Source organism: Elgaria multicarinata, chromosome 18 (assembly GCF_023053635.1).
Source record: "Elgaria multicarinata webbii isolate HBS135686 ecotype San Diego chromosome 18, rElgMul1.1.pri, whole genome shotgun sequence".
Classification (NCBI taxonomy): Eukaryota; Metazoa; Chordata; class Lepidosauria; order Squamata; family Anguidae; genus Elgaria; species Elgaria multicarinata.
In genome coordinates, this window is record NC_086188.1 from 17192682 (window position 1) to 17213289 (window position 20608).

The window sequence follows — 20608 nt, forward strand, 5'->3', positions numbered from 1 at the left end:
GCGCGAGTAGCAGAGTGTGGCTCCGACGTTTGAGGGTGGACAATTGGCAGTGACAGAGTTGACAACCTGGCTGGCCTTGGTGGTACAGAAACACCACTTAAATAAATAAATCAAGCTCTGAAAAATCTGGGCTAGGAAACGAATTACATTTGTCCAAGTTATGGCACTTTAAAAAATGGGGGTGCTTCCCTCTTCTGGCTCCACCTTCCCCCTCTGTAATGACAGGACGGTGGCCTAGGGGACTTCCATTCCCAATCACAGAATGCAAAACAAGGGGAAATCCAGAGGGGCTCTTACCCGGCAGACAAAACACTCTGGGTGCCAGAGGGTATTCAAGGCAGAGATGTAGTTTTCCAAGATGGCACGGGCACAGCCTCCGCACTTGGGAGCAAACATGTCAAAGTAATCCTTGCGACAGTAGGCCTTGCCATCCTTCTCATGAAAGCCTGCCAAGAGGGGCAAAACAGAATTCCTTAAAAATCTCCACTGTCTCAGCCTGAGCCTATTATTTTAGGAACGTATAAACCGCTTTTCTAAGCGGTATTCAGAAAACATTAAAAATGAACACACAATCAAACACACACACACACACACACACACACACACACACACACACACACACAAAGAGGAGTTGTAAACCCCCAATCAGAACCAACAGCTATTTTTTTAAAAATAAGCAGCTGGATTTAAAGGGCAGGAGACATTAAGACCTGGCATAAAAAATGCAGCAAAGATGTTGCCAGGCAAATATTCCCTGGGGAGAGACTCCATGGGCAGAGCATCAGAATAATATTTTTTTAAAAAAATCTGTTGCCAGCTTCTCTCCCTCTCTTTCTCCCTCCCCACTCAAAGGGCTACTGAAGGAAGGCCAGATTTGCCACAGGTCTGCACTAATTGCTTGCAAAGGCCACATGAAATTAGGCTGAAGGCCACAGGTCTCCCATTACTGCTTGAAGGCATTGTGGAAACTTTAAAATGGCAGGCAGGGGTCCATCAATGTAGAAGTGGGACAGCTTTGCTGAGCCCCACTCCTAACCTGGAAGAAGGCAGTCCTTATAGTTCTGCTGAAGCTAGGCCCTCGGGGTGAGCTGCATAAATAACAGTTGTATTTGGACTAGAAAGGGATTTTCGTCCTGGGTCAGACTGGCTAGCAGTCCTTAAGGAAGGTTTCCTTATTGTTAGCCATGTGTCTTCCCATGCTGCACACTCTTAATATAAATGGGATTGGGGTGATGTGTGCAAAGCTCTGCTTTAATGTCAGATTGACTTCACATTGGTATCGAGGTCTCTCGTGCCGTTTTCACAAGCGGGACTAAAACATTTGGTTTTTTCCATTTCCTGCATCACATCAACCTGCCCCGTGCATTTTTCCAAACACCAACAGATTTCCACGTCCTTAGAAATTCACACCCCACATTTCTGAAGGGTGGAAGAAGCCTCACCTTCCGGAGGAGAGATGGGATATGCTGTTAAAGTCTCCTTTCTCTAAAGTCCTGCTACCTTGCTTTGCAGCAGGGGGCTGGGACTGTGAGATCTTTGGATTGTATGGCCAAGGATGTAAAAGGCGTTGTGAGCAGCCTTATCACATAATCTGATGGGTTATTTTCTGTGCTGGCGTTCAAATCATACAACTCCTTCCCTATATGTGTTTCACTTGGGACCTTCTATTATTATTATTATTATTGTTGTTGTTGTTGTTGTTGGACTCAATGGCCTTGTAGGTCCCTTCCAACTCTGCTATTCTATGATTCTATTATTATTCTGCTGGCATCCTGTTCTCTCAGGTCTGTTTTAGTGTTTTCATTTGATGCTTTATCTGTCGTTTGTGTTGTGCCCCTTCTGGCGGACTGCAAGGAGGAGGAGGAAGAGGAGCTCGAGCTCCCAGAGAGAGAGAGATGCCATTGACCCATCTACAACAGGAGACTTGGGGGAGCCTGGGCCCTCAGGGGAGAGGACCATGGGTCCATCCTAACAGGAAAAGGGGAGTTCTGCTTCAAAATAGAAGCTGAGCGGCCTCCCAGTCCCTGAATGCGTCGTTGCCTTAAGAGGCTCCCGTAAGAAGTGCCTCATTGTAAGGATTTCTCAAGTAGGGCACTGACCAGAGACCTCTAATGTACTGCAGCTGAGTTCTGGGTGGGGCTCAGTAGGCTTTGGTGTTAAAAGCCTTCAGCATCTACCTAGCCGGTACTAGAAACAATGCCATTCTTCCAGTTCTCATGTCTTCTACCACGCCTCCCGGAACTTGCCCTTTGATTGATGCTTGATGCTAGTGACCCCTGGATTCCTTCTTGACTCCGCTTGTGGACGGTGTGACGTATCTGACTGCCTAACTATGTTTTGACCTCGGCCTGCTGTCTCGACCACTCCTGCTTTAGCCTGACCCCACGTATCTGACTGCTTCCCTGTGCTTTGATCTTGCCTGTTTCATCACCTTGCTTCTTGGTCAGTCCCTTCACTCCATGTCTGTTACAGCCAACACAGGACAGTTTGTTTAATTCTGCTGTGTTTTCATTGTATTTTCTGATTATATGTCAACCAGGGCCACTTGGCAAAAGTTGGGATACCAGTGCCACAATTAAATAAATACAATTTGCATGGAATTCTACGTTAGGGGGAGAAACAGCACTCAGAGATGCAACACAGAACTTGCCAATCACGCCACAAGACCTGAAATTGAATACTTTAGAGCAGTTCACGCTTTCATCAATGACACAACGGGCCTGTTCAGACGACACTTCAGGCTCTGTGGTTAGTGAAACTGTGGTTCTCTGGGGTTAGCGCTAACCACAAGCCGTGCTGTCGCACAGAACACTTTAAGCTATGGTTAGAGCTGCAAACCCTGCTGCAGACGGTCCGACTGTGGTTAGTGAGTGAGCCGCGTTTAGCAAAACGCATCGCACAGGACACCTTAAACCCTGCTGCTTCACCCAAAGCCTTAACCAGCGGAGTTTAAGGTGTCGTCTGAACAGGCCCACTGAGTTCTATGCATCCAAATCTGTGAATCAGCCCTCAGGGATGATACCTTCAGGGCCAAAGAAGGCTCCACATTGCGCACAGAAGAAGTGTTCTGGGTGCCATGTCCTGTCCAACGCCGTGACCACTTTCTGATGAGGAAAAAAACACCAAACCAAACAATGAGAAAATATCCCAAATTTAAAAAGCTGCAGGAAAATATAGGGTGAGGAGGTGGAGGAATAGAGAGCATAGACAGAAGAAGAAATGCACTTTAAAGACTGAGTGAGGTTGGGCAAGAGAAACCCTGTATGAGTCTGGACCATTCCCATCCTGAACTGTGTTTCTCTGGAAGGATTAAGCCTACAATTTCCGGAAGGCCCGGGTCTGATTGGCTCAATACAGACCAATGAATCCCCCAAGATCAGCTGTGTTAGTTTACAACACCTGAAGGATAGTTGCAGCTTATGCAAAGTGTGGTAGCTTGACTGCTCACCTGAACATCCTATGAAGACCATAAAACACCGGTCTTACAAGAATTGCATTGGCTGCCTATATGCTTCCGGTGGGAATTCAAGGTGTTGGCAATGACATTTAAAGCACGAAACGGCTTAGGACCTCGGTACTTGAGGGAGCGCCTCTCTTGGTGGGACATAGGAATGCCCTCCCCTTGGAGGCCTGACTGGCACCGACACTGGCTTCATTTCAGCACCAAGTTAAAACATGGCTCTTTGAGGGCGAAATTCTCCATGATTGCACACAGTTTTAATTGTGTTTATCGTTTTTATCGCATTTTTTTAAAAAAAATTCTACTGGTTTTAATTTGTTAACGATTCAATACATTTTTAGCTGTCGGTATTATTTTTGTTTACTTTGTTCTGATTTTATCTGCACGCCGCCCTGAGATCCCAGTGATATAGGGCAGGACACAAATGTTTTAATCAATAATAAGTAAGAATAAAAGCACTGGGATGTGTTCAGAAGTTAACTGGATTACTGGGCTATGACTTCGCATGGGCCCCAGCCTATTCGAGAGGAAGTAAAACGCTAACTTCTTAGGGAATGGTAAGCAAATGGAAGACAAAGCCAATGGGATGCGAAGATTGGGGTGAAGAAAACTCTTAAATCTATTTCAAGCACAAGAATAGGAATAAAAAAACCCTCCCCACATCCCACCCTTTCGACGCATCCTTATGCGTAATAGGGCGTTTTAAAGATGATTTGAGGACAGAACCAAGAGTTGGTACGTTGGTATGAATTAATTCTAGTGTAACTTAATCTGCACACCCTTAGGTTATAACCATGACATCTGCTTGCATAAAAGTTGTCAAAGGGCTCTTTACCTTCCATACGGAGATATATACCCAAGAGGTTTCCTGTCTGCTTCCTCTTTGGGCAGTGGAGGCTGGTGGCTCCGGTGTAAGTGAGGAGGTGAATCCGCTCTGGGTTTCAGTCTGAGCTCCTCTCTAAAGTGCTTTGCAAAGCCTCCACTGCCTTCAAGTAGGAGTCTACACTGCCCCTAAATTGAGCTTCTGAAGTCCTGCTTTTTTGGCGTCCGCGCAGAACTGACACGGCAAACGGAAGGACACAAGCATCAACGCTGGAATGTACAGCGCCCTGATGAGTTGCATCATATGCCCTGGTTTGCACAAAGTGAGATGCCATCATGGCTGAATTTCCCCGGGAGGCTTCTTGTTGCGGCGGTAGCTTGACGTCATGTGCGAACTCAACAAGGGTGGGTTGTTAGGGTGGTTAACAAGGCACCCGCAATTGTAAAACAGCCCATGGGTTCTGGGTGGCTTGTCAAACACCCCGACAACCTAGGGCACGAATATTCAAAACGGCAGCAAAGGCTGCAACAAGAATCCCCCACAAGGAAATTCACCCAGGGTGGCTTCTCACGACGTGCGAACCAGGCTTCTGAGAAGACAAGGATTTGATTATTTATTTACCACATCTCTATTCCTCCCCATAGTCAAAGCTATGAGATGAGAATATCAACTAAGCAGCATCCAGGAGACAGCGAGCCCCAGTTTAATGTTCAGCACTAGCACCAGCAAAAAAAGGAATACAAATTTAAAAAAAATGATGGATTATTATTTGCCATGAGTGAAACAAACTTCAGTCTGCCCCCAGCCATGCAGCCCATCAGGCTAAAGGACAAAACCAGACTCCAGTTCTGCCAGGCGCACTGGATGGGTTGAGCTGAGAGTATACCTGGGTCCTCTACGTTCCACAGAACACAACCCAGCACTTCTACGTGCATGGCCGACAGGGAGGATTGCACTGAAACCGGAACTAACACCACAACAGCGTCACTCTAACTGCCGTGTGGGCCATGCTAACTCCTTCACCTGCTGTTCCCAGGGCAAGTATCGCCAGCCTCACACCTGCGCTGTGTCCAGCTCCAGGGCTTCCATACAAGAAGTAGCCACCATGTGCAAGTAAACATGGTAGCACCTACCAATCAGAAGTGGACAAAGCACTGTGCTGAGCATGAACAATAAGATCCCTAGTCCCTCACTGCATGCTTTAAGGGAAACCCCTTCTCTCCTCTATAATATTGATTGATTGATTACATTTATACACCGCACCATAGCCAAAGCTCTCTGGGCGGTTTACAAAATATGGGGGCAGTATGACAATACAGTCCCCCTTGCAAGGTTGTTGTACAGATAACGTGTGTGACATCATTGAACACCTGGAAACGTGCTATATAAATACTATGCATTTTTTTAAAAAATATTATTAGTTCTGAGTTTGTTTATTTTATTATTATTATTATTATTATTATTATTATTATTATTATTATTTACATTTCTATACCGCCCAATAGCCGGAGCTCTCTGGGCAGAAATTTAAAGCATTTCTTAGCCGCCTTTCAGGGCAGAAGCCTTCCCAAGGCAGCTTACGCATGTTCATGTTTTTTTTTTTTAAAGCACCCTGGTCATTACATGAAAATACTTCCATGTATGTGTGCAGTATAATTTAATTTAAAAATCAACAATGGAGACCAGTGTTGGATTACTGGCATTTGCTAGGCAAGGTAAGGGACGTGAATAACAACAGGACGGGCAAGGTAGAGAGAGAGGCACTGAGCAGGCCTGGTGTTTCTGTCAGGATCAGTGTATCCCGAATTGGACTCAGAGCCTGAAGAAGACCAGACAAGTCAGGAAGCGGGGATGGGACGGGACGGAATTCTCCAAGACTCTTCAGGAGTCAAGGAGGAATCTTTTTCAGGAGCTTATCGGACAGGACATCCAGGCTCAGAGAACTCAGTCCCGTGGGAACTCAGTCTTTGTTGGAGTGGGAGGGAATATTGGAACTGATGAATCCCATAGTCTCCCGCAGGGTCAAGCAGGCGGAGTTGGGAGGTGGTGGGAGGTGTCCTCTAGGCTAGCCACTCGCCAGAGGTTACAACTTGTAGACCGTCCTTGAAGGAGGGTGTGGCGTTACACCCCACAAGTCAGTTCCCAAATGTATGTCTGGAGTTTGTAAGTCTGTGGTGCTTAGAATGTTGGCCTGAGTGGGTGGAGTTAGAATGTCTGAGGAGTGGGGAGGAGTGATATATAAGGGAAGGACTAAGGGGATTGGGAGAGACTTTTTAGGTACTCTTAGAGTTTTTAGCTCTCTGTGTTTAGAGTACTTAAGTTCTGGGAAATTTGAGGTTCAGGGTAGAGAGTGGTGTCTTTGGAGTGTGGTGTGCACATAGTTGATGTATATTAATCAATACAGATGATAAAGAAAGCTCAAGAGTGATTGTGTGAGAGAAAGGAAAGCGCGTATGTGAATGAGTGAAAGGATTGGATGAAAGGTTTCAAAAAGGTTTTTAAATGTAGTTATTGGAAACAAAGCTTGTGAACTTTTAAAAATAAATTTTAATCATTTTGTTTTTAACTACCACAAAAATCCCACGTGTCTGTTTGGCATTTATCATCTTAAGTTTACACATTTAGCACCCCCTCTTGACAATAATTCACCTCAGCACATATAACTCACAGTGTTTTATTTTATATATTGAAATCCTTCTTCATTTAAACCCCTTTCTCCACATAGTTTGGAGGAAGGTGGTTTTTATCCCTTGCCTCAGGCGTATCAAGCGGTGGGGCTTGGCTTGAGCAGGGAGTAGCCGTGGCCAGGCTTGGTGTTCAGAGCCTGTGTCGTGGCAGGGGGGTTCGGTTAAAGCCTGTTGGGCACAGCGCAAAACTGTCCATTGAGACGACAGGCAACTGCCTTGCTTTGTTAGGCTAATTAAGCTTAGAGGATAGCTCCTCGCATTCACGCTCCCTTCAGGTGTGAAGAGACGTCTCAGCGAGAGGGCAGAGAATCACGACAGTTTCCCACAGACCAGCTAAACACAAATAAGGGACCGCACACATTAGGGACTCACATCCAGGATAGGGCCATTGCAGTAGTAGCAGCGTGGGGAGAAGAGGTTGTGATAGTCCTTCTCGCAGTAGGGCTGGCCGTCACGCTCAAAGAAGTTCCGCGATCCTATCTCCTCCTGGCAATGGGTGCAGACGAAGTGTTCCGGGTGCCAAGTCTTCCCCATCGCCGTGACAACCTGGGGAGGGAAGAGAGCCTCGGTTCCAACAGATGCTCCACCTCTCCGGCGTGGGCATCTCACACGGCAAGGCATCAGGCAGAGTTCAGCGCAAATGAGAGAGAAAGATCTACGAACTCAGGCGGATCCCTGGACTGGGGTAGCATGAAAACTGAATTACCTATCATCTCAGGAGAGGGCAGTCCCTCATGGGCAGGGTAGAGGTCACTGGAGGAGCTTACAGAGTACCTGGCCAGTGGATAAATAGAGTACTTCAGTTTCTTCAGCATCGCCAGTCCGTTCATCCGCACGATTTAAACGCCCTCCCAGTGGTAGCTGAAGACTCTCACAAGGGGGTTCGTCCCCCAGACTCACCTGTCCAGCAATTGGTTTCTTGCAGGCTCCACATACTCCTTTGGCAACTGTTGCTACCCCAAGCTTGTTCAAGTCAGACTGGAGGCTTCCAAGCATACTATCCAACTGGCTGCCAGGCTTCGGGGGAGTCGACGACGGGTAGCTATTCCCACCTTTCCCTTGGGACATGAACTGCAAGAAGGAGCCAAAGCAGAGACAATCAGGCAAGTGTGAGCAACCTCAGGCGTTTAGGGGGCGTTTTCACCCTCTGGACCAGGCCGCAGTTTGCAGCACAACCAGGGCATTATTTTTTCCAATAAATAAATAAATGGGGGGGGGGGGGATTAGCATCTGTAGCTTCTACGGAGCACCCAAAGGATCAAATTTAGCTTATTTGCAAACTAGGTGTGACCCTTTTGACAGGCAATAGTATCTATGGAATGCTAAATTTAGGTTGCAAACAAGCTAAATCAGGTCTTTTGGGTGCTCTGTAGTGCTGCAGACACCTTTAAAAGTAAATTGGGGGGGTCGGGGTGTAGAAGGGGGGAACATGCTGCCTGTGTGAGGCCCACCCAATGCTTGCTGGAGTCCTTCTCCGCATGGGAACACAAATCCTAGAATCCTAGAATAGCAGAATTGGAAGGGACCTACAAGGCCATCGAGTCCAACCCCCTGCTCAATGCAGGAATGTTCTGCCTCCACTAACTGATAATGGAGAAGGCGACACAGCTGCAGGAGCTGGCAAAGGATCACAATCAAGGCTAAAATGAGCGGTTTCAACAACTTTGCAGGAGCAAGCCGCCCCACGTCAAGGGACTGACAGTTTGAGCCATTGCAAGCAAAAGCACGTTTCGGGCAAATTGAGAGAAGACAAGGGCACACAGGTTCGTGGCATGCTTTCCAAAGAGCACCAACAAATTCCAATTCCTGAACCAGGCAATGCCAACATTTGGAAGAAATCCACACAATGAATATACCATCTGCAACTTGAGCCAAAAGGTTAACTCAGTTTACATGACTGTGTGTTTTCATTATAGCTACATTACTGTGCTGTTTTTTTTATTACAGGACAGTCTATTAGGATAAACGCATTCTGTTCCAATGAAGACATAGCGGGTGGGTGGTTTCTGGTTGGGAGAAGGAGACGGTGCGTCCTCTAAGCCAGCCTTCTTCAAACTGGTATCCTCCGGTTTTGCTGGACTGGAGCGCCCACAATTCCCAGCTTCTAGGATTATGGGAGTTGCAGTTCAACACGTCTGAAAGTTACCAGGTTGGGTAAGGCTGCCTTAAGTTATCATTCATGCTTACAAGAGCGTTTGATCTACTGAACCTCACATACACATTGCTATGAACTTCTAAGTCTAAGGCAGAAAACCAATGTTACCTCAAGCAGTTATTTTGCCCTTCAGAAAGTTTTCAGAAATTAAATGTGCCATTTAGCTTTTATTCCTAGGAAAAGCTATTATGTTACACAAAACACAAACTTCCTCCAAGGAAACTTTTAGCATGGGGCATTGTGGTCACAGGAAGAGGATAATGGAGAAGTGATGTAAACCATTATAGGGTTGCATACCTGTAATTTTTTTTTTTTAAAAAAATGCAATTTTGTTTGAATTCTACACCAAGAAAAGCTGTATGGCCGGGAGAAAATATGCAAATTGAGCACATTTCCACAATTTGTGGCCGACGAGACCACATCACGCCAGTCTTCCAGCTTCACTGGCTGCAAGTCCAGGTCCGATTCAAAATGCAGGTATTAACATTTAAAGCCCTAAATGGCTTGGGGCCAGGCTATCTGAAGGAACGCTTCCTCCCATGTGTACCTGCCCAGACCCTAAGGTCATCCTCAAGGGTCCTTCTCCACAAGCCTCTGCCAAAGGAAGTGAGGCAGGTGGCTACCAGGAGGAGGGCCTTCTCTGCTGTGGCACCCCGGCTGTGGAATGAGCTTCCTAAGGAGGTTTGCTTGGCACCTACATTATATTCTCTTAGATGCCAGGTGAAGACCTTTTTATTCTCCCAGTATTTTAACAGTCTATAAATTAATTTTAACTTTGCTGTTTTAAATTTGTATTTTAAATTTGTATTTTTGCATTGCTGCTGTTTTTATCTTGGTTGTGCTTTTATATTATTTTTTATATTATGGTTTTATACTGTTGTTTTATAACCTTGAATTGTCTTAATTTTGTAAACTGCCCAGAGAGCTTCGGCTATTGGGCAGTATAGAAATGCAATAAATAAATAAATTTCTGTTTTGTGGAATTTATTCTGCTGTTTGACTAAACTAGAGTAATTTAGGTTGCAATCCTATGCATATTTAGACAGAAAAAAAGCCCTACAACTCCCAGCATTCCCTAGCCACCTACACTGGCTGGGGCATGCTGGGAGTTGTAGGATCTTCCATCCCATATGAACACACACAGTTTACTATCATGCCCAAAGCACCGAGGCACTAGACACATTCAGACAATCATGGAATTATTATTATTATTATTATTATTATTATTATTATTATTATTATTACTACTACTATATTTATTTATTTATTTATTTATTTATATAGCACCATCAACTGCTTTGCTCCTCCCCGGCAAGAGCGGTGAAAGAAGACAGGAAACCACAGTTAAGCATACCTTCCCAATAGTTTCAAGCTGAGAAACTATGATGAATGAATCATAGAATCATAGAATAGCAGAGTTGGAAGGGGCCTGCAAGGCCATCTAGTCCAACCCCCTGCTCAGTGCAGGAATCCACCCTAAAGCATCCCTGACAGAGGGTTGTCCAGCTGCCTCTTGAAGGCCTCTAGGGTGGGAGAGCCCACAACCTCCCTAGGTAACTGAGGGTGGCGATCCCAGACTTGCCTACTTCCGGGATCGTCGCCTTGAGTCTACATGGCCATGTGACGTCCTGGATGGGAGGAGGTATGTCACACGCATTACCCCCATTTTTTTTTTAAGTAAAAGGAGCTAGAGTGCAGTTGCACTCCAGTGAAAAGTAAAAAAAAAAATCCCCACCCCTGCTCCCCAGCCCACTCCCGATGGCCCTGGACTCTCCCTGTCCTGGCTCCTTCCCTCTGATGAACCCCGCTACTCACGAGGAGGAGAGAAGAAGCCGGGACAAGCGGCCACACACGTCCCGTGGTCTTGGGATGATGCCGAGACCGCGGGAGGAATTGGGATTTCCCAGGAAGTACTTATCCCTGGGAAAACCCACACTCATCCCCCCCCCAGCCGCCTGGAAACCACAGTTAAGCATACCTTCCCAATAGTTTCAAGCTGAGAAACTATGATGAATGAATCATAGAATCATAGACTAGCAGAGTTGGAAGGGGCCTGCAAGGCCATCTAGTCCAACCCCCTGCTCAATGCAGGAATCCACCCTAAAGCATCCCTGACAGATGGGATGGCTTCTAAATAAGCCAGAATAGGATCCTAACTTGTTTGGAAGCTACTACCCCTGTCTTGTTTGTTTCCCTGCTTGCCACCCTTGCTCTATTTAGGAAACCATTGGGGTTTTTTTGACTAGTTAAAGGAACTTCTCTGAAATTTATTACATTTATATTCCACATTTCTTCCATGATCGAATTCAAGCTATATAGGTGGTCTCCCCCATCCAGGTACTGACTTTCTGCATTAAAGAATAAGGTGGACGAAGCAGTAAGTTGGCATGGAAAGGTCATGAGTAGAAGATGACGACATCTGGACCCCTCTGAAATTGCAGGAATGAGGCAGTGCGATTGCCCGATAAAAGCCTCGTCCGGAAGCACCCTCCCATGCTTAGGAAGGTCATGCCAGAAGCTCCCCAAAGTCATGCTACTTTTAAGAGGCCTGCTGTTGCTTCTAAGCTGGGGTGGGGGTGTGTGTGCATTTGAGGTAGGGAACAGATGACCTCTCCACGGGTTGAATGAGATCAGGCATAAGGCCACAACACTTGATGCCAGTCTGTGGCTGAAGCACCAGGATCCTACACCTGGAGCCTCAGCTTTGCAACCCAGCTAGGAAGCCCCATGCGCAGCGAAGCTGTCCCAGCCGAAGCACCGGATAGATGATCCGTTGGAGAGGACAATGCGCAGGGCAGGCAAAGCCAAGCCTGCTCAATCCCCGTTACTTCTAGCAACAGAAAGCCCAGGCGACGCGGAGCGGTCCCCTTTGCACCTGGCTTTGCTGCATGCCGGTGTTCCCCTGGTTGGGGAAGATCTGTGCACAGCACAGCTGCCCTGGCCGAGGCACTGGGTGGACAATTCACCCAGCACCTCGGCTGTGGAGGCTTCGCATGTCCACCCCGTGGCTTCCAGGACTTGGGGGAGGAGATCCGGCAAGTGAAGCTGAGCCAGCTGAGTCCCCTTCACTTCTCTATCAGCTCAGCTTCTCTCAACCTGGCCTTTCCCTAGCTAGGAAAAGCTCGGACGAAGCAAAGCCTCCCCAGATCTAATGAAGGAGAATCTCCTAGAACAGGGCAGGCCCCTTTTTTGGGCCTGTGAACACATTTGGCCATAGGCTGACCCTATGAGAAGGAGGACCGGGCTCCTGTATCTTTAACAGTTGTATAGAAAAGGGAATTTCACCAGGTGCCATTTATATGCATGCAGCACCTGGTGAAATCCCCTCTTCGTCACAACAGTGAAAGCTGCAGGAGCTATATTAGAGTGACCAGATACAAAAGAGGGCAGGGCTCCTGCAGCTTTCACTGTTGTGATGAAGAGGGAATTCCACCAGGTGCTGCATGTATAACAATGACACCTGCTGAAATTCCCTTTTCAATACACCTGTTAAAGGTACAGGAGCCCTTTCCATAGGGTCACCCTACATCTGGCAATGTGAGAAGCCGGAAAATGGGCGCGCGGCAGATAAAAGCATCAGGCTGATAAAAGCATCAGAACTACCATCTACATTTCCGAAGAATGTCTCTGAGTCCCACGTATGGCTCAGAGGAATTCATGGGAAACAAATATGGGAGCAGCTAGAGGCCCTCACTTTGCTTTGAAGCCAATTATGTTACCTTATTGATTTTTAAAACGTAGAAGGGGTAGGGCGCCTCGACGATCGCCAAGAAAAGTGTTCAAGGGTGCCGAGCTGACCACTGGTGCTGCATTGCCTAATCTTTTGTAAACCGCCCAGAGAGCTTCGGCTATGGGGCGTAATATAGAAATGTAATAAATTATAATAATATCCTGGCCCTATGATCTTAAGCTTAGAAGCAGCACTCAAAAACCGTCAGGCTGGGCCCACAACAAAGCACAACGCCTGCATTTCTGTGGACAATTTGCAGTTCTGCCCATGCAAGGATCGCATCAATGCCAAGGGGGGCGTTCCCCACATGCCATGCTAGAGTAGGGATTAGAGAGGATGTCCTGCCTTCTCAGGGGTGGGTGGCCGAGCGGCAAGAACTCGAGAGCCTCGGTCCAGAGGTGGAGTATAAGGGACCTGAAAAGTACAATTCACAATGAGTGCTAATTGGCCGAAAGCTGCATTGATTTGAGTGACCCAATGGAGAGAGCGCTGGGTCTGTACTTAGTGACCTCCCGGGTTCCAATCTTAGCTTAGTCACAAATTCATTAGCGAGTCATTGAACCCAACTCACTCATTAACCCACAGCCTCAACTCTACATCTGTGAAATGGAAATAACAGATATCTATTACCCTATTTCTTCGATTCTAAGACACACTTTTTCCCCCGTATAAACATCTCTAAAAATGGGGTGCGTCTTAGAATCACGGGTGTGCCTTAGGGTTTTTTTTTTCTGTTGGTGGTACTGAAATTAGTGTGTGTCTTACAATCGAAGAAATATGGTAATAGCATTGCAAAGATGGGTGCAATAAGGAAAGGCTGTCCAACGTAAGCCTTTGCTGTAAGCTACGCTAAACGTGCAACATAAAATGTGCACCATCTTTTTGACCTGAATTGGAATTGCTCATTGGCAGGGGAATCTGCTCTTCCCTTTGCCACCTTCCTAATAAATCAGGAGCCCGTAAAAATGAGTCCATGCCTGCTCTGGTGGGCAGAATGAATCCTCATCTAGATCAGGGAGGAGGCGAGCTGAATACTCAAACATGTGGCAAACGGATGCTTTTGCAGCAGTTTTTTAAGCCTCCCAGCATGGAAAGGGTTTTGCAACCATGACATAACCACGGAGCGAAAGGACTAGCAGGGAAAACTCAGGGTCTTCCTCAGGAGACCGATGAGGAAGGAAGGAAAGTTTTGGGGTTAAGTTTCTTCTGAGCCTAAGGCACCCAATTCATAGAGCATAGCTTCTGCAAGCCCATGCTCAACACTGTACGAAGTCCCAGCTAAGCAGGGTTCAACAGATGGGACTTTTGGGGCTGGAGGTGTGTGTGTGCTTCCCTAATACCATCTTCCCTCCATTGCTAAATAGAAGGAGGAATTATTTGGTCCAAAAATAGCAGGCTGCACCCTCTCGCAATCCAGCTTAATGTGCGCCAACCAGTATTCCCACTGTGGTGCTCCACAACTCTGTACCCATGGCAATGGATTATTGTACCCATGGGTGCTATGAAGACTGGAAGTTGTCTTCAATCACCCTGAAGAAGCAGGTTCATAGCTTGGGGGTTCTTTTAGATCCATCATTGTCACTCGAGGCTCAGGTGACCTCGGTGGCACGGAGTGCCTTTTACAAACTCCGGTTGGTGGCCCAGCTACGCCCCTATCTAGACAGGGATAACCTGGCTTCAGTTGTCCATGCTCTGGTAACCTTCAAGTTAGATTACTGCAATGCGCTCTACGTAGGGCTGCCTTTGAAGATGGTTCGGAAGCTGCAGTTCGTGCAAAATGCAGCGGCCAGATTGATTTCGGGAACCAGAAGGTTTGACCATATAACACCTGCTCTGGTCCGCTTGCACTGGCTGCCTGTATGTTTCCGAGGTGCTGATTTTGACCTATAAAGCCTTACACGGCTTGGGACCGCAATACCTGACGGAACGCCTCTCCCGACGTGAATATACCCGGTCACTACGTTCAACATCTAAGGTCCTCCTCCAGGTGCCTACTCCGAGAGAGGCTCGGAGTGTGGCAACGAGGGACAGGGCCTTTTCGGTGGTGGCCCCCAGACTATGGAATGATCTCCCTGACGAGGCTCGCCTGGCGCCAATGCTGCTAATCTTTCCGGCGCCAGGTTAAGACTTTCCTCTTTGCCCAGGCATATGGCGGCACATCCTAATCACCCACATGTTTAGTTTTTTAACGGTTTTTAATGCTTTATGTGTGTATGTTCTGTGTTTTAGAATTTTAAACTTTGTATACTCGTTTTTATCTTAATTTTAGTATTTCTGTAAAACACCCAGAGAGCCCTGGCTATGGGAGCAGTATATAAGGGCAATCAATCCATCAATCAATCAATATCCAAGATGGGCTCAGGCCTGTGCTCAAACATTCAGCCTAATGCCTGCAACTGCTCAGCTAACCTTTGGCACCTTCCTAATAAATCAGGAGCCCATAAAACGAGACCATGCCTGCTCTGGCGGGTAGAATGAATCCTCATCCGTTTGGCAGCCGACTGACACCAGTGACTTGGGAGGAGAGGCCATTTCAACTGGCTTCCTTGGAATCTGTGCCTGGGGAGAAGGATGTTCCTCCAAAAGCTTTTCCCACTGGAGCAGAGGCTGAGGACGTGGGGGGGAAGATGGCACAAAGAAGAGTGGCGGAGCGTGCGGTGGCGGCGGCGGCAGGGGAGGAGGTGGTGGAGGAGGAGGAGGGTAAGGGAGAGGAGACGTTTTGACAGAGACAGCCTTTGAAACATCTTTAGGAAACTGCGGTGGGGGAGAAGGTGGAACGCCGACCGTTCTTCTCAGAGGGAGGGGTGACTCTGCAGGAATGATAACCTAGGGAAGAAAGCAGGAAGAAACATGAACAAGTCCAGAGGCATCTAACCCAGAAGGATCTTTCATATACCAGGAGGAGAGAGCATAGGACAAGAGAGGAGGCCTACTATTCCTTCCTGGTGAGCACAGAGCCTCCATTTCAACTCAAAGCAAGAAGAAATTAGGAAGGGGGTGGGGAGTGAGTAGTCAGGCAGAATCAAGTCACCAGAATCTTGTCTTTATGGGTTTCCAACTGGAGAAACCTAACTGGCAATGAAAGACACTTAGCAAATCTTGCTCCGTTTAGTAACAACTGGGAAAACCAGGCTGTTTGTTCTCAGCATACTATATCTTAAGAACTAAAAAATAAATCCAGAATGTGTAATGACTGACCCAGACACTTTTGATTTTAAAATATATTCCGGGGGGGGGGAAGAAATGGTCAAGTTCCCATGCTTGAATAGAGGGATCTAGGTCAGTTTGACTCCTCTGGTCAAACGGTAAGTTTGACCAGAGGAGTCTGATCAAAAAAGTGAACCTCTGGCAGGTAAATATTCCGGAAGATCACTCACAGAACAACTAGTTTAGAAGCTGAATACAAACTCTGCACAGCCTCTTGAAATTTACATCGCTTAACGTTTGATTGACACCAAGACCTTCCTGCTAATCATCCGGCAAACAAGCCCATCTTGAATTCCATTGCTTTCTTCTGGCATCCAGTGGAACAACGATGGCTAGAATGGTCTGAGGCGGGATCTTTACTCACGTAAGCATTCGAAAGGCACACCTACGTTTTACTTATTTCAGCAACCGCATGTGGCATCACAGCATTCGCCTGCTCCTCCCAGTTCCAAGGTGTTGGGAGCTTAAGCCTGCGCTCGTCTCCGAGCATCCAACATGGCCCAGTGAGGAACATTAGGGAAGCAGCAGGGGCTGTGAAGTTTACACAAATGGTTCCTTCCTTTCGGTGCAGGGGTGACCAAGAAGAGGAGATCATTCCTGTGCTTGCGGGTATCTGCATTAACTCTCCAGTCTGAGAGTGCACACAGGCGGTTGTGCAGATGAACCTTAAGCCATTTCCATCACATCAAATGGGAGACCCGTTCAGACCTTTCTAGGGTGCTGAGAAGAAGAAAACGCAAGGTGCTACTCTCTACCTTTTCTATCTGCTGGCCACCATCTTGCTCTTTCTTTTGGGGTCGGGAGATGATGATGACGCCCTCGGTCAGCCAGTCGTCCGGGTTTCTCCATTCCTCCTGTTCTGGTTTGCTGATGCCCAACCTGTCTTGTAGTTCCTCAATCAAGCGGTCTTGGGAGACCGTCTTGTGGAATATGGCTGGGCCCAGCTTGCGTCTTGGCGAGAGATCACGGCACATTGGGTGCACATTGGAGGTCTCTTTGGTTTGCCTGATTACTGATTTCATCTTAATGGGAGGGAAATGACAGTTTCAATAAACTGCAACCATGACGGAAAAGCACGGGATGCGTTAGCTTCAAGCCCAAAATGGTTAGTGGCCATGAGTGGGGGAAAACAGAAGCCATTCCTTCTCTGAAGGGGGGGAGGGAGGCAAAAACCAGCCCTTCCAGCATATTCCCAGTCAGTGGATCGACCTGTAGAAAAGCCACGTTGGCCGAACACACAGCGCTAATTACGGAAAGCAAATCAATTCCTTGCAGCAAGCCAAACGCAACAAGCAGTCATCTCGCCGGGTATCGGAGACACTTTAAAAGCATCACAAGTGTTGGTAGTATCTTCATGCACCGTGTGCTGTAAACGCAGAGGGAAACTGAATTATCGCAGCTCGGTGAGAATGTATAGGAGCACAGATCACAGGAGGGATGCTGCAGCAGTCCGTAGCATCGAGGCAACAAAAGGCGTTAGAAACTAGCAATCCATGTAGAATGAGCCTTCGTAGGCCACGTCCTACCACATCGCTTACACAGAACAATGAGAGGGCCACGTCCAACAGAGCAACCCAGGAAGTACGGACGGCAATTGGGGGAAAGGCCCCTTCAGTCCCAACTGCACGGTGTTACACACACTTTCAAGCCACCCCCCTGCTTCGTTTCCCTCTACTAAGAGGAATGCAAGCGCTTGTTAAAATTTTCACAACCCAAACGGAGCCAAGCATCCCAAAGGTTTGCCACGGAACTTATTAAGAGCAACCGTTTCTCAAATCACACTCCCATGCAGCTGCCATCAAGACTATTCCAGAGAAGCATGCAGAACTAGCTGAATTCGAGGGGCAAAAAGCACACAGTTCATGCACAGGTGAACTCGATGCACTATCAGAAGGATCCCGCTAGCTCATTCCCCTCTACATTCGTTGTGATGCCTGCCTGGCCCGACGTAGAAATCCTCTCCACAGGCATCCTACAAGCAGGGATCAGGTCCAACTCTTCTCCCCAGGCATTTCCTGTAGACACTGGGACAGCTGGCAGGCTGCAGAATGGCTCTTTCCACTGGGCTGTTGGAACATGCTGAAGGCTATTTTTCCTGGACGTCTTCTCTCGGCCGTGCCTTTGCTCAGCAACGTCAGGGCAGCTGCTGGCTCTGGATGGATCTCGGATGTGAGCCGCCTGCTTGGCGTCTTGCTGCAGGATACGGCCCTGCTGGCCTTTGGGGCCTGGAAATCTCTCCCACTGATCCACACTCAAAAGATCAGGTTTGTATGTGGTTGGCGCAACACGGTCTCTCCTGGGAGGTGTTCTTCGTGCAAGCAGAGATACTTCCGGATGGCTCGCCTCATTGAAAGAAACTTTACCAGCCTTGTTCTCCTCGTGAGCAGCAGCTATTGGATCCGATGTAGCCGCCTGTTCCAGCTTCATTGGCGTTGGAACTTTCACTCTGCTGCTGATACAGGAGCTTGAAAGAGACACCGGGGCAACCTTGGCCTCGTATCTCTGCTCCTCCCTCCAAAGTTTGTTTGGTTCTGCAACACTCTGCTTCTGGGTTCCGAGGTCGGAGCAAATTGACAATGCATCCATTTTGGAAAATGAGATCACTGCCCCACTGGAAGGGGCACCCGAGGCGGTGAGAGAGTGCTCTGGAACGGGACTGCCGCTCTCCTCTTCAATGTGAAGGACCTCCAATGGCAGAGGTGTCAGGGAGCCTGGCACATTCCCGTAAAGGCCTGGGGTTTGCTGCTTTGAGGTAGTCAGGACAGCCATAGTAGGAAGCCCACTGGCCGGATCTGGGCCAACGGGTCCAGGAAGTAGCTCCAGGGAGGGTTCAGAGGTCAGTGATACGGTGGAACTGGTCTGCAAAACGAGAAACAAATGTGGGAAAGAGGAGGGTGGGATGGGAGAAAGGATGTAAACAGGACTGAAGGAAGAGAAAGGGGGAGTGGCAGAAAACTAAAATGGCTCCAAAGGAAGGCTTTTCAGGTTAGTTAGGAAGGGAAGCGCCACGAGGCAGAATGGAATCGGGAAAGATGCTACACAATTTCTGACAGTAATTCTCTCTCTCTCTCTCTCTCTGTGTGTGTGTGTGTGTAAAACTAGATCACCCAGCCAGTTATACCAAGAAATCTGCACAGAATCCAACAGTCCCTTGAAATAACTTATCACACACAAGCCACGAGCTTGCTCAAACAGCCTCTGACCGCACCACATGCCCTGCTCTGCTGTTTCAGCTAGGAATTAAAGTGAAGACTTGGTGAATCCTGGGGCTGCAGACTCTGGACTCATCCATCAGCCAGAGAACAAAGGGCGACTGGGAGGAGGGAGGCACCAGGCAGAACATCAACCCACCTAGCCCCATCTATCTGCCAGGGAAGGAATAACTTCAGGGAGCTTGTATCGCCCGTCCCTACCAGAAAGAATACCTATAAAAACTTTGAAACTAAGAAATGGTGCCTGAGTTTTGCTTTTTTCCTCCTCCCTCCCAAACCCTTTTTCTTTTGTGTTGTGTCTTTAACAATGTGAGCCCAAAGGCAGGGTCTGTCTCGTTCTTAAGCTTTCTAAGCCACTCTAAGAGCCTTTTGAAGTTGAAGAGCAGGGTAAAAATACTGTAAATCCAATAGGCAGGCAGACAGACAGACCGAGTGGCTGTTTCCATTTGTCCCTGACAAATGAATCGGAGAAAAAGTAGTTCAGGCTAGAGACTGCACTATTTTAACTGAACAACTCTGCTCTGTTCTGAACAGTTGAAAAAAACAACAACCACATGCTCTTCCTAACTATCAGGCAGGGAGTTATAGATAAACATCTTGACTGCAGTGTGGCAGACCTTTCCATAACTAGGACTGCACATTTCCCATGGACAGCAGAAGCACAGAAAGACAGGGCTGGGGGTGTACAGTTCAGTTTCTTGAGAATTATAGCTTTCACCACCAACAATAATACACGTTTCTAGTCCTTAGGATTGCCAAGTACTGAGGCAATGCCTGGTAAACTCTCAGAAGCCAGAGGGATTGCTTAATAAGAGTTCCAGTGGCTTTAGTACCTTGAAGAGCGCCTTCACATCTTCCTAGCGAACAGAAAAACAAATTATGCAAAAATAAGGGAAATTGGAATAATTTATTTGTGGAGAAGAATTCAGCTCTTCTTGGTAAATAATTTGGGTAACCTTAAAGTGGAATTCTGTTTGTTTGCTTACTTTAAAGTAGAGAGTATGAATGGCAGGCTGAGGGAGATGAGAGGGAGAAGCAGGCCGTTCCATCGGCCCTGCTGAAAGACCGCCCCTGTGAGCGCTCTTTCTCCCTCAACCGTCACCACAACCTGCCATTCCAGCAGGCTGTAACAGAAAGAGAAGAGAGGAGAGGAAAAACAGGGCCCTGCCAAAAGACTGCCTCATTATTTTCCTCTTCCCTCCTCTTTCCTTTTTCCTTGTATGTCGTGACTTTTTAGACTGTAAGCCTGCGGGGCAGAGACTGCCTTGTTTAACACATTGTTTGTAGGCCTCTCTGGGAGTGTTTTTGGCTGAGCAGTGGTGTAAAAATACTTT

At 47.5% G+C, this 20608-nt stretch overlaps 2 protein-coding genes across 7 annotated transcripts in view; both read right to left on the minus strand.

Moving 5' to 3' along the window:
- PXN (paxillin) overlaps positions 1 to 20608 on the minus strand; it is a 72322-nt gene that overhangs the window by 588 nt on the left and 51126 nt on the right. For 3 of the 4 annotated variants that reach the window (XM_063144229.1, XM_063144228.1, XM_063144231.1), the window contains one exon: positions 17372 to 18921. In XM_063144229.1, the coding sequence (XP_063000299.1) occupies positions 17950 to 18921 (972 nt within the window). In that variant the 3' untranslated portion in view covers positions 17372 to 17949. Of the gene's footprint in view, positions 1 to 297; positions 447 to 3022; positions 3105 to 7342; positions 7517 to 7870; positions 8042 to 17371; positions 18922 to 20608 lie in introns of those variants that run through there. The other variant, XM_063144230.1, reaches the window with a different exon arrangement.
- On the minus strand, positions 13076 to 17343 carry LOC134410746 (arp2/3 complex-activating protein rickA-like). Of its 3 annotated transcripts, XM_063144233.1 has the most exons (3): positions 16818 to 17343; positions 15265 to 15681; positions 13201 to 13269 (listed from the first exon to the last, which is right to left on the minus strand). In XM_063144233.1, exons 1-2 carry the CDS (start codon positions 17082 to 17084, stop codon positions 15286 to 15288), a joined length of 663 nt encoding a protein of 220 aa, XP_063000303.1. In that variant the 5' UTR covers positions 17085 to 17343; the 3' UTR covers positions 13201 to 13269; positions 15265 to 15285. The 3 variants fall into 3 exon arrangements, with proteins under 3 accessions (XP_063000304.1, XP_063000303.1, XP_063000302.1); XM_063144234.1 differs by lacking the exon at positions 15265 to 15681 and having other exon boundaries at positions 13076 to 13269; XM_063144232.1 differs by lacking the exon at positions 13201 to 13269 and having other exon boundaries at positions 15215 to 15681.